Genomic DNA, 14439 nt, shown 5'->3' on the forward strand with positions numbered 1-14439 from the left:
CAAGAATTTCTACGATCAAATAAGATCACATCTGCACAAAATCTCTGCATAAATCCTCACAATAGATAGGTCTCTGCTCTTCCATTTCTATGTCAATGACCATCACAAAAGATTTCCATGTTCTCCTTAATCCTTGTTTCATCCACTCTTTAAAGCACTTTCTTGGAGGACATGCTTTATCTTTCTTCAGTTCATTTCTGTCCTTTGGCTTTTGATACTGATGAAAATTGTCCAATAAAGCTCTGCTGCTGCTTGTTGCAATCAAAAAAATCTGTGTCTCTTGTTATTTTTGCCATGCAAGTATTTAATTAGTGTAACTAATCTATAGATGTGGTCCAGACTTTGCAAATGGCTTGCTAGTCCAATCACAGAGGGAATTAATACTCTTTTTAAAACAACCCAACACACCTTTCAATTAACAATACCAAGCTCTGCTAGAGGCAGTTTTTAGAATTAAGCAACCATTACAAAATGCAAGCTTGTGATACATTGGCAAATTGTGCATCAACTAAGTATGTGTGGTTGGATGCCAGGTGAGTGTTTATGTGTAATTAAGGATTACATATTTTTTTACAATTTCCATTTATATTTGAAGGAACAGATTTTCTTCATTTTGTTAAGTTTATATACTACTCATTATCAAGTGACTCTGAGCTTTTATTATTTTTTACAAAGGAAAAAGTGTTGCTGATTTTCTACCTACAGTAAAAATTATTTTACAAAAATCTGGATTTGTGCCTCCATTTAGGGATAATATAATTCTCAATAAATATATACTTTGGCAACATAAAATGGACCATTAGTCTTGTCCACTGTGATCCTGACTGCTAGTGTCTAAAATACCATCTACATTGCTTACTTCTATATCTGTCCCTTACACATCCATTTCTTTGAGAAGAAATAAATCAAGTCTTACAATCTCATCTCTTGATTGTTGCTGTTGATAGTTTTATTGGTGGCATATTATGTGGAGAGGAAGAGCAACACGATTATGCTTAATAGTAATTAAAATAACCTAGAGGGAGGGAGATAAAAGATCCAGGCACTATTAATATAAAAAAGTGTAATTATTTAATATTATTAAATCCAGTCACGGAGAAGCATATTTTCCCTTCTTGTTTTTAGAATATAAAATGCTTACAAAAAAGGTAAAGATTCATTTTTTAGAACTTCATGGGCAGCCATGTAAGGGTTTTGGCAACAGTTTGCCATTCCTTGCTTTTGGAATGCTGTCTGACACTTGTCTGAGATTTCCTGCACATCTCCCATCCAAATACGATCCACAGGGGGAGGGCGTTCTCTGTGGGTGCGCCTGCCCTATGGAATCAACTGCCAACGGAACTCCGGACTGCCCCCGACCTTCGTTCATTTCGCCAGGACCTAAAAACCTGGCTCTTTGAGCTATCTGGTCTGGACTGAGGGGTTTAATGTTTTTAAATTGTGATTTAATTTTTGTGGCTAGACTTAATTTAATTTAATTTAATTTTATATTGGATTGTTTTTAAATTTTGCCTTGTAAACCGCCCTGAGTCCTTTGGGAATACGGCGGTATATAAACTGAATAAATAAATAAATAAATAAATAAATAAATAAATAAATACATACATACATACATACATACATACAGACATACATACATACTCACTGGGCCTGATCCCACTTAGCCTAGTTTGACATGACATAACTTGTGGGGGGAAGAGAAACAGAACAAAATATAATTGTTGTTGTTGATGATGATGATGATGGTGATGATGCAGACATTGTCCTCATTTTAGGGCCTTCATTTCATTCATGATTTGAGCTATTACTGTAGTCTTTCAGCAACCTGGGAAACTTCCAGAACTACACATAGTGACTGTTCAAAGTTATGACCAACCCTATTCCACTTTAAAATGGTCACAACATACAACCATAATAGCTTTTTTGACTGCTCTCCTGGGGCTGCTGCTGCTTTACATATAGTCATATACACTTCTCTGGCATGGCTGGCTTGAAAATGCCTTCCCATTTCTTAGTTACATTGTCAAGTAAGGAGAAGTCATTTTCTTCTCTTTCTTGAGAATCCAAAAATAAGGTGCAACAGCCACTATTTTTATTTTTTAAAAAATCAGACAATAATAATCTCCCCATTCTTTCTTTTTGAAGGTTTTCTTTATTGCTTTTACCTAAATCAATTTAGGCCACCTGCAGCAATGATCTTAATAATGTTTGCAAAAATAAAATGTTACATGCAGATTGTCCTCAATTTAGGATTTGTTGCTTAGCAACCATTTGAAGTTATGATAGGCCTATCTTAGGGCTACTTATGACCCAGATTCAAAGTTATGATAGTTACCACTCCTTCTGAGGTCATGCCAGTGAAACTTCGGGTGCTCGGAAATACAGCCACTTTTGTGACAATTTGCCGAAAACTGGCACTTATTGTACTTAGTTTTCAACAAACCCGAGCCCGTAGTGAACTGATTCACTTTGAACAACTATGGGATTCGCTTAACAACCATGCAGTTGCTTAATGACCATGATTTGTTTAGCAACCATCACAAAACAGATCATAAAAACATGTCCTCACATAACCAACCCATGTTATGACCATCATGACTTATGACCATGATGGCCAGATTCATTATAATAATAAGCCAAGGACCACCTGTATACCTGCTTCTCTCTGGCATTTTATTTCAGTGCAGATAGATGATGCAGATCTGATGGCAGTACCACTCAGGGCCCAGCTAAAAAGAGGAGGAGTATATAGAATAATAAAAAAATAGCTTGATGAAAATAATCAGAGAAGAGTCTCTTTATGTCCAGAATATCCATCCGTTCAAATGCAGCTCAGAATACTTCCTAATTCACTGAACTGTAAGAAGGAGGAGGAGCTATATGACAATCAAACTTGCAAGTTTATGTTCTTACCGCACATCTCAATAAAAGTAGCTTTAGCCTTCTTGTGTTGATTTCTTGGTTTTTCTTGAGATAAAGCAAAATATGATAAGCTATGGAATAAAATGGGTAAAAAGATGATCAGTGAATTAAAGATGGCAACCACTGGTGCACCACAGACTTCCCACCCCCTTCCTCACCTCTATGTTCAACACCAGTCAGGCAGGTTATAAAAATGGTTCAGTAATACCAGGTAAATATTTAAAAATTCAGCTAAATACTGAATTAATGAATGATACAAGCGGAAATTTAAATAGAACGTGGTGCCAGCTGTGCACAGGTTCTCAAGGCTGTGTTAAATGGAAAAGAACCACCCAAAGGAACAATATAAATAAAAAATATTACAAAGATATCTAAGGAAGGAATTTAATTAGGCTGGAAATCCATTTATTTTTAGCCTCTTAGTATTCAATGTCTTCTATTGAAAGACATTCTTGACAAGAAATTAGAGTTAAATGTTGTTGCCACTACATCACAAAGTATAAACAGTGGGGAAAAATATCCAGAATCTCGTGCAGAAAAATAAAAATCAGGCTAAAAATCTGAATTTCACTTTTTTATGGCATACTATTGCTCCTCCCATGCGTGAATTTGGCCCTTCTTGCAAATTTTAAAAATAATTCTCTTTATTGATCAAAAATTACTCTACCTTATATTCTACTAGCAGGGCTAGATGAATCAAAAGTTAGAATTAAGATTGCCGGAAGAAACATCAACAACCTAAGATATGCAGATGATACCACTCTAATGGCAGAAAGTGAAGAAGAACTAAAGAGCCTCTTGTTGCGGGTGAAGAAGGAGACTGCAAAACTTGGGTTGAAACTAAACATTAAGAAAACTAAGATCATGGCATCTGGCCCTCTCAATTCCTGGCAAATAGATGGGGAAGAAATGGAGGTAGTGACAGATTTTATTTTCCTGGGCTCCAAGATCACTGCAGATGGGGACTGTAGCCAAGAAATTAAAAGACGCTTGCTCCTTGGGAGGAAAGCCATGGCAAATTTAGACAGCACACTAAAAAGCAGAGACATCACCCTGTCAACAAAAGTGCGTATAGTCAAGGCTATGGTCTTCCCGGTTGCAATGTATGGCAGTGAAAGTTGGACCATAAGAAAGGCTGAGCGCCAAAGAATTGAAGCCTTTGAGCTATGGTGCTGGAGAAGACTCCTGCGAGTTCCTTGGACTGCAAGGCAATCAAACCGGTCAGTCCTAGAGGAGATCAACCTTGACTGCTCTTTAGAAGGCCAGATCCTGAAGCTAAAACTCAAATACTTTGGCCACCTAATGAGAAGGAAGGACTCACTGGAGAAGAGCCTAATGCTGGGAAAGATTGAGGGCAATAGAAGAAGGGGACGACAGAGAATGAGGTGGCTGGATGGAGTCACTGAAGCAGTAGGCGTGAGCTTAAATGGACTCCAGAAGATGGTAAAGGACAGGAAGGCCTGGAGGAACATTGTCCATAGGGTCGCAATGGGTCGGACACGACTTCGCAACTAACAACAACAACATATTCTACTATGAAAAGAATCTATGCAATTTATTTAATTTTGTGTATTTTAACTACCATCAAAACAAAACATAAAAACCACAGAGCTATTTATATTAATTAAAAATGTATTAAAGTGTTAATATCATCCTCCCCAGAATATTGTTTGTATTAATTTACAATATCCAAGAACTGTGGTTGCTAAGAGTCAATGGGCAATTAAGAGTTGGTGTCAACTTCTCTCTTGGTCCTTCTCTTTCTAATGATTAATTTCCATTTTAGTGATAAATTATGAAATTATAATAATCTTGACTCAATACTTGGATTTTAAAAGGAACTTTTTGACATTTGTTTTGTAAATTAGGTTGCAAAAGAATTTTGCTAGAGAGAATATAAAGAATATCAGTTCCATAAAATTACAGCGATGATATTGAGCAGTGAGAACTAACAAACCATATTTGTTCCTTATTGGCATATCCTAGAATGTAAAGTGAAGAACAAAATTAGTTACACAACCTTGCCCCATTGATTTCAATGAATCTTCATTAAGCATAAGTAATCTGTTCAAGGATGACCAGTAAAAGACAAATTCACCCTTGTCCTTTTATGTACAGACTTATGAAGGCATTTTCCTTCACTGCCAAAGATGATGATGTGCTGGCAGACAAAAGTTGAGACATACAGGAGAAATTAGCAAAATATAAGGCTGAATATGCAGCTATATCTTTATCATCATTTAAAATTTCTGTGGGAGTGACAAAGCCAGCTACGTATTAGATTCCCTTTGATAACTTTAAAAAAAACCGCTCCCATTGGGAGATAATTTTTGGCATAAACAAAGGGATTGGCAAACACCACGGGAGGGACCAGGAGCAGCCTTTGTGGCAACTCCCTCCACAGGAAATATAAATAAGGACAGCTGAGATGAAGGGTTGCAGTTGGAATCCGAGTACCAGGCTGTGCAGCTAAAGTGGGGCTTTTCTAAGATTTGGATTCTAAATCTAAATCACTATGAGCTGTGGCACTAAGAGTGGTGGAAGCATTGGTGGAGGTGGTAGGATCAGTAGTGGAGGCAGCATCAAGATTACATCCTCAGGGTCCTCAAGGGGACTTTCCGGAAAAAGTTATGGAGGATCCCGGAGTGGATATGGAGGAGGTGGCTTCAGCAGTGGTAGCTGTGGGAGAATTAGTAGAGGGAGAATAAGCTATGGAGGTAGCTGCTATGGTGGTGGCAGCTATGGTGGTGGTAGCTATGGTGGTGGAAGTTATGGTGGCTATGGCGGAAGTGGATATGGTGGTGTTTGCTATGGCGGTGGCAGCTATGGTGGTGGCAGTTATGGCAGTGGCAGCTACCCATTCAGCAGTGGTAGTTTTGGTGGTGGTGATGGAGGACTGTTCTCCAGCAACGAAAAGGCAACCATGCAGAATCTTAATGATCGCCTGGCTAATTATCTGGACCAGGTGAAAAGACTGGAAGATGAAAATTGTCAGCTTGAGATCTGGATCAAAGAATGGTATCAGAAGCATGGTGATATTGGACCAGACAAGGACTATAGTCACTATTACCAAGAAATTGACCAAGCCTACAATGAGGTATGTATACAATCTGTGTTCATAAGATAGATTGCAGCTTTAGTGCCATCTATGTAAAAGATGAAGTGGGAAGGCCCATAAAAATGAAAGAGAATTTGGAAGGAGAAGTGTCAAAAAGAGAGATCACAATCAGTTTTGTAGGAGATGAGATGAGATAGAAATAATCATTTTGTAAATAAGCATAGAGTTTAATCCTATATCAATTGTTTCTTGCACACTAATGTTAAATTAAATTTAATTCTTCATAATCTATAGCTTTTCTAAGTAAATGAGAAATCAAAATCAATAATATTCCTGCTCCTTCCTACATTATAGAAGGAGAAAAAGAGCTAAGTAGGAAAAAGAAAACATCAGTATAAGAATTTGTTATTTTGTGGTGGTGATGGTTATGGCAGCAACCTTTTAAATCATTTATTAGGACTGTGCAGTGGTTCACTGACCTTTGAAATATGAGTTGAGAACTCCTGGAACCAAAGGTGTTTCCAGATGAGAAAGGTTGCCATAGCAGACATTCTTGACAGAGGAGACCTGCACAGCCATGCATGCTTCAAATTACGTTTGCCCTTAGAACCTGGATCACTTCACCAATATTTACTGCATTGTGATATTTTAAACAGATGCTATAGAAACTGAGGCTTTAATGCTTCATTCTCTTGTTAGACTGTGATTAATAATGATATGATGACAAAGCATAGTTATTTATTTAAGAGTTATTAATTGTAAATATTCTTAATTCTTTCAATGCATTATTTTATAATTCAGCCTGTATTTAATATAGATCAGTCATATAATGTAAAAAAAAACAGGTTGGGGTCAGCAGGGTTTCTAAGAGGTATATTTTAGCAGGGATTTTAGTTTCTTCTTACAGATTTACTGAGAACATCATATATTATGAGACTGAATTATTTAGAAATATCTGTTTAGAGATGAAACTAAAAGGAAGAAATATATTAAAGATCAACAGAAAGGTATTAAGCAAAAGTGGGACCCTAGCAGGCAAGAAAATTTGTAGTGATAATTAGCTATGAAGTACACATATTTGTATTTACTTTAAAATGGGAAATGTTACCTTTACTTTCACTCTCTATGTTTTAGGATTTCTTGATATCCTTTCTAGAAAGATATAAAGAAAATTAGGAGATAGAATATTGGTAGACATCAGTTTGGGAAGTGGATCCAAATCCTTATTTGCCTTAATGAAAGGGGGTGGGCAGCCCAGTGATTCCACGTACCCAGGTGATTCCATGTAGTGCACAGAACTCTCCATCTAGGCATCCGCTCAAGTATGGATGTTCTTTAGTTCAAACCTGGAACACCGAATGGCTATAGGTGTGGTTGGTCAATCAGTGATCCTTTTTTTTCAAGTAAAATGGCTTTCAGTGGGAACTGTCACAAACTCAGCAGCCAGAAAAACTGAATAATGTTGGTGCATAGATGCAGGAGGTCATGTCTTCAAATATAAGCAAAACACAGCAGATACCCATAAAAATCAGGTCTGAAAAATAGAACTAATATCAAACCAAAAAATAGTAGGAGAAGAAAGACAGAAGAAGAAGAAAAAAGTGCTACTTTTTCAGATGTCACATTTCTTAAATTGTAATCTTACAGGCAAATCAAAACCAAGTATTTCAACATTAGTTGTATCAAGCAGTCAAAACAATCATGGCAATTTACTTATTACTGTATCATAAACATATCTATTATTTATTTATTTATTTATTTCAGCTTATTGCTGAAACAGATGATTATAACAAAATGCTCCTGAATATTGATAACACCAGGATGACTGCTGAAGATTTTAAGTTGAAGTGAGTATGATTCATTTCTCACCTGCTTCCTTCTAATTTTGTTGAATTCAATGATTTTACCTGAGGAAAGGATACACCACTTTCTTGATTACAAGCTCCTAGTAGCTAGTAATAGTACAATTCAAAGGTGGGAGATTTCACACAATCACATAGTGTGAAATGTGCCTTTTCAGAATTTTTCCAACTTGAAGTACTTTCATCTGGGAGGACACTCTGTTTCGTCCCCTTTCTTCCCTGTTTTTCCATGCATTTACATAAACAGCCAGCTTTCACTAATCTCTGGGCATCTTCACTCTTCATGGTACTTTGAGGGATTGTCGACCATTTTCCTAGAGGATTTGTTTTTGGGACACTTTTTGCAAATGTGGTAATCATGACACTTCCTGTAAACTCTGTTGTGGATTAGATATACTACTGAAGCTAGTCTTCGTCAGAATGTGGAAGCTGACATTAATGGATTGCGCCCGCTCTTGGATCAACTCACTCTTGCCAAGTCAGATCTGGAAATGGAAGTTGAATCCCTCAGAGAAGAGCTGGTATATCTGAGGAAGAATCATGAGGAGGTAAGTGTGTCAGCGAACAGAACTCTAACATTCAGAGCTCTTGACCCTTACTTTTCAGACAACACCCCCCCAAGTTTGTTTGGGAACAAAATTCAAAGCATGAATTTCACTGCTGTTCCTTGAGGTATCTTGGCCCAGAGCTCCAGATAATACTTCTGTAGTAAATAGTCAGTGACACAATTCCTAACCACACAGTGCCCAGGAAACAAATGTCTTTCAAGTGGCACCTTGCCATCCATTTTATGAAAATGCAGCAATCTATCTTCTCAACAAATCTCATATTTACACATTTTATAGGCCTACTTCCTCTTTTATTTTTTCATAGGGAAAGAGGGATAAACATATGGGATATAAATAATTGTGATATAAATAAATATTATATACAAACACACACACACAGAGAGAGAGAGAGAGAGAGAGAGAGAGACAGACAGACAGACAGACAGACAGACAGACAGACAGACTCTGGTCTTTTGGTTGAGTAGGCAAATTCAGAATTTGGGGAGTAGATTGTGGCTTGAACGTTCACAAAATTGTTGCCATAGTGAGTCTGGGTAACCCAGAAGGACCCACACATGAGAAAATAAAAATATTGGCTACAGCTACCCATAATTATCTTTGCTGGGAATAACCAACCAGTAGTTGGTTTTCTAAGAATACTTTTACATAGTATCCAAAGGCATGTTCAGTCCTTTTGCTTTTCATGTCAAAATTGTAACTTCAAAGAGAGGGAAGGGTTAGATCGAAGAAGTCATGGAACTATAAGAAGTTATATAGATCTGGATTACAAAATAAATGTATGCCAGGCATTGAGCTTTCATAAAAACATTTCATGAGGAGGAAATGTAAAATATTCTTCTACTCTGTTTTGGGTTTTTTTTTACATTACAAATCAAGTTATCCTGCCCATAAAATACTTTTTTAAATTTCAGTTTCTTATGATTCATTTCTTCTTCCCCATTGCTACAGACACTGAGAGGACTCCGAGGCCAGAGAGGACATGGTGATGTCAGTGTTGAAGTGAATGCTGCCCCTGGACAAGACTTGAAACAACGTTTAGATCAGCTCCGGTGTGAATATGAAAACATCATTGAACAAAACCGAAAAGAGGTTGAAGCCTGGTATGAAAGCAAGGCAAGTGAAATATATTTGAGCAGTCTGTTCATCTTCCAGTGATCAGAAAATGTAAACACTTTTAATCACCAGCAACATATATAAATATTTTGTGAGGTTTGATGACAAGAGTCTAAGACAGGGGTCTTCAAACTCGTCCCTTTTATGACTCATGGACTTCAGCTCCCAGAATTCCTCAGCCAGGTACGCTGGCTGAGGAATTCTGGGAGCTGAAGTCCATGAGTCATAAAAGGGCCGAGTTTGAAGACCCCTGGTCTAAGAGAAGCCCAAGTTGCAGGTTGCAAGAAGTAACCAAATATCAATTTGTACATCCCCGAGACATCCTAGAAGCAATCTGAATAAAGTTTGGTAAATGGGAGCTGAAAAGCAGGAAATACAGGAGTCAGAGTTCCACAAAAAATGTCTGAAATTGCGGGTGGTGAGGAAGAATTGATTAGCATAATTCTTAACATAAGAACAGCTTCTAAGGAGCAGATCAGCAGTTCATTGACAGTAATAGCGCAATTCTGGGAAAGCCATAAATAAGGAGAAAACAACAACAATAACCTCTTTTCCATCCCTTCCCCCCTACAAAACATGCATTGTTTATAGCAACCAATGCCATTGTGCCATTTTGAAAGGTTGTGCAGTTAGAGAAGGGCTTTAGAGAAAGATAAATGGACTAGCCTGTTAGGATGAATCAGGTATTTTCAGTAGAAGAATCAGTATCCCAACGTGATCTACTCCACTGCCACTCCTCCCAATTTTCCCAAGCCACCTACATCATTAACAACAACAACAACAACAACAACAACAACAACAACAACAATAATAATAATAATAATAATAATAATAATAATAATAATAATAATAATGTTGGAAAGGACTTTGGAAGTCATCTAGTCCAACCCCCCAGCAGGAAACCCTATACAATTTCAGACAAGTGGCTGTCCAGTCTCTTCTTAAAAACTTCCAGTGTTGGAGTATTCACAGCTTCTGGAGGCAGTTGTGCCTCCATGTATATGCAGTTCCATTACTTTCTTTCTTTTTCTTCTTTTTGTTCCTTTGTATATTTTAGATGGAAGAGGTTCGCCAACAAGTGAGTACAAGTGATCAGGAGATAACTTCAAGCAACCATCAACTTTCAGAGCTGAGACGAGAGTACCAAACCCTTGAGATTGAGCTCCAGTCTCAAATTAGCATGGTATGTGACAGCATGTGGAAATGATTATAGTCAGCATGTTATACAAGTGATTGTCTAATAGCTAAATATTTCTATTCTCCTCTTCCTTCTGCTGAAAGAACCTCAGCATTTTCTTGAAGATCATGTCCTATGTGTTGCCTCCCTATTTTCAGGTTCAGTCTCTGCAAACCAATCTGGAGGATACAGAACGTCGGTACAACATGCAGCTGCAACAAATTCAGGCTATGATTGAGCCCGTAGAAGGAGAATTGGGTAGCATCCGATGTGAAATTGAAAGTCAGAATCAAGAATATCAGCTGCTCCTTGGCATCAAAACTCGTCTGGAACAGGAAATCTGTCAATACCGCCGATTGCTTGAGGAAGGACAGCAAGAAATGTATGTTGACTAGGAGATGTAGAAAATGTGAATTGATTTCTTTCCAAATAGGAGTTAAGAGCCTGGGCTCTTGAACAAAGCATGTTGATAATCATTTATCATTAAATCACAAGCATCTCCTGAAAGATTCTAGCCCTTTTAGGATGTCATATTATACTTGACAGGTGGGCATTCTGCATAACCTTAACACAAACCTTACTGACATTGCTTCAGTGACATTTTTTATCAGAAGTTACCATTGTCTCTAGAGCATAGTAATACTGCACATTATCAATTCACATGAAAGCCAGGAAGGGTAGATTTGATTTATTCTCAAACTCCAGTCTTATTGGTTTCCCTGTGAACTGAAATTCAGCAGTATTTAATCTTTGAAGATGGGAACTCTACCTGTATAATGCCTAAAGAAGGCCCAAGTATTAAGAAGAGAAAGGGAGACGAATAGGTATGATGAACAATGCTATAATATTGCCTTGAATTGACTTAGACCACTAGTTCATGTAGACAAATATTGACAAAACTAGCTAGGAGCTGCTCTCTTAGAATTCAGGTAGAATTCTTTCCCAGATCAAATCATAGTATATTTTTGAGCACAAAGGAAGCTTGGAAGTTGATGCTAAGTCATAATAGTTACTTTATTTGAGGGATGGGGATTCTTCCCCTGGGTAAGAGTTTCTGTTAGTGGTTGATGGATGGATGGATTATATTTCTCTTCTTCCAGTGGCTCAGGAGGATATGGAGGAGGATATGGAGGTGGTAGAAGAGGTGGTGGAAGCATCAGCGGAGGAGGCGTTTGTGTAGGAGGAGGTGTCAGTGGAGGAAGCATCAGCGGAGGTAGCCTCAGTGGAGGAGGCATCTGTGGAGGCATCGGTGGAGGACATATTGGAGGAGGAAGTTCTTCACGTCCTCAGTCCTATCCTACATCTTCACATTCCCAAGCATGCAAAACAGGTGAGAATTATCATCACCAACATGTTTTTTCCTGTTCTTGTTCTGCTTGCGAAAAAGAATAATATTAATCAGTAAAGATGACTTCAAATGTGGCATATTTCTTTTGATAATGATGGAAATCCTTTTAATGGGAAAAATACACAGAATCTGGTTAACTATGGAAAAATCAGAAATCAGATCTGGAAAACTACCATGCCACATCTGACCATTATCTGTGCAGCTGTTTGGCACCCTAAGGAATTATGTTTCATTTGGGTTTGCCTCTGCGTCTACTATCCTAAACAGAGAGTTCAGTTCCATCTATTTGTTCAGCTAAGGTTGTCCACAAAGTTTGGAACTAGTGGTGGAGGCTATATTTTGCAGAGTTCAGAGTTTCTCAGGTTAGTGGTAAGAACCAGAGCTAAGTTTGAGGCAGGAGTCTATAACAGGCAGAGGACATCATTGTTGGCCTGGCAGAAGAGCAAAAGATAGGGAATATAAAATTTGTACAAATGGCAACCAAACTGGGGGCTTCATATAGGTTGCTGATGGGGGGGGGGAAATGAGGCAGGATTTAGCATATCTTTTTATCCTTCTATGTCAAAATCTAAATCCTAAGCACACCTGATTCCAGGCACCAGCTTAGATTCTCAGGACACCATGTAAGAAATCCTTCCATTTTCTTTGTCTCATCTAAACTGGATTATTTAAATGGGGGCTAGCCCAACATAACAGTTACATGTTACCATCCCAGTTTTCTTCTGTAACTTTTGAAATTTTGTAAGGTACTTTATTTCACCTGCAAACATTTTCACAAAGGGTTATCAAGTTTTTTCAACATTTACTTTTAAAGTTTTTTTTTTAACACTCTCCTCCAAAACACACTTTTTGATCCTGGAGTTTTGCTCCTTTTTGGAGAATTACCTTTGATGGATTACTCAAAAGCACAGAAGTCCCATATCAACAGTTCCAATAGTGAGGTGCACCTAAACAAGAGATGGAGCTTTGATCACATGGTTATAGTTGTCATCTCCTCAGGTGCAAAAGGCCATGTCCATATGTGAATGCCCAATTATACTGGTTTATTGCTAAACAGTCTATGTACAGGAACTTCTCAACTAATGGTTAACACCTTCTTGGAGTTAGATAGGGTCAATGGAATTCAAGGTAGGTTGGATTTGGTCCACTTGTGGCTACATAAAGATTCTAGGCTGATCCCTCTTTTAACTCTACCCCAGGTTCTGTCATTCCTTCTCCTACACATCTTAATTTTCTGTCAACCTGTGTGGATGCCCAGGACAGTCTGGGCAAAGATAGATTACCTTTGAGATGAAGCAAAGAACCTGGAATAGTATCATCAGAAAGACGATGATAAATTGAAACAAAATATTGTTTTGTTGATTTAGATTAGTTCTAAAAAAAATTCAGAACACCATAATACACCCTGTCTCCAGAAAGGTACAAGAGGCATTAATTTAAATAAATTTATAGCATTTGCTAATGTTCAGTATCTGAAATGTTTTTCTTTTTCATAAGTTTTTTTAAATATCTAAAATAATATGCAAACTATAATACTAAAGGGTTTGTTGCTTGTTTATTTCATTCTGTCAAGATAAAGAGAGTCTCTGCAAGGAACATATTTTGTCCTGGTCTTTAGAAAATACATTTGACCACCAAAAACACACGAGTTTTGCCTCTTGGTTCTTATTGCACATATTTGCCACTTACTCCATAGATTCATTTTCCCCTTTGTCTTTTTCTATAGGACTCGGAAGAAAATCTTGCGATTGATACTTCCAAATTCCTCCAAGAATTTCTACGATCAAATAAGATCACATCTGCACAAATTCTCTGCATAAATCCTCACAATAGATAGGTCTCTGCTCTTCCATTTCTATGTCAATGACCATCACAAAAGATTTCCATGTTCTCCTTAATCCTTGTTTCATCCACTCTTTAAAGCACTTTCTTGGAGGACATGCTTTATCTTTCTTCAGTTCATTTCTGTCCTTTGGCTTTTGATACTGATGAAAATTGTCCAATAAAGCTCTGCTGCTGCTTGTTGCAATCAAAAAAATCTGTGTCTCTTGTTATTTTTGCCATGCAAGTATTTAATTAGTGTAACTAATCTATAGATGTGGTCCAGACTTTGCAAATGGCTTGCTAGTCCAATCACAGAGGGAATTAATACTCTTTTTAAAACAACCCAACACACCTTTCAATTAACAATACCAAGCTCTGCTAGAGGCAGTTTTTAGAATTAAGCAACCATTACAAAATGCAAGCTTGTGATACATTGGCAAATTGTGCATCAACTAAGTATGTGTGGTTGGATGCCAGGTGAGTGTTTATGTGTAATTAAGGATTACATATTTTTTTACAATTTCCATTTATATTTGAAGGAACAGATTTTCTTCATTTTGTTAAGT

The 14439-nt window shown here is 37.5% G+C and overlaps 1 protein-coding gene across 1 annotated transcript; it reads left to right on the plus strand.

Annotated features, from left to right (window-relative positions):
- Positions 1 to 5437: 5437 nt before the first annotated feature.
- Positions 5438 to 13801, plus strand: LOC310648448 (keratin, type I cytoskeletal 19-like; the record flags this gene model as incomplete). The annotated part of the gene is made up of 8 exons (XM_083376285.1): positions 5438 to 6019; positions 7745 to 7827; positions 8234 to 8390; positions 9360 to 9524; positions 10582 to 10707; positions 10860 to 11083; positions 11802 to 12031; positions 13776 to 13801. 8 exons carry the CDS (start codon positions 5438 to 5440, stop codon positions 13799 to 13801), a joined length of 1593 nt encoding a protein of 530 aa, XP_083232411.1.
- Positions 13802 to 14439: the final 638 nt, after the last annotated feature.

Source organism: Vipera ursinii (assembly GCF_947247035.1).
Source record: "Vipera ursinii genome assembly, chromosome: Z".
Classification (NCBI taxonomy): domain Eukaryota; kingdom Metazoa; phylum Chordata; class Lepidosauria; order Squamata; family Viperidae; genus Vipera; species Vipera ursinii.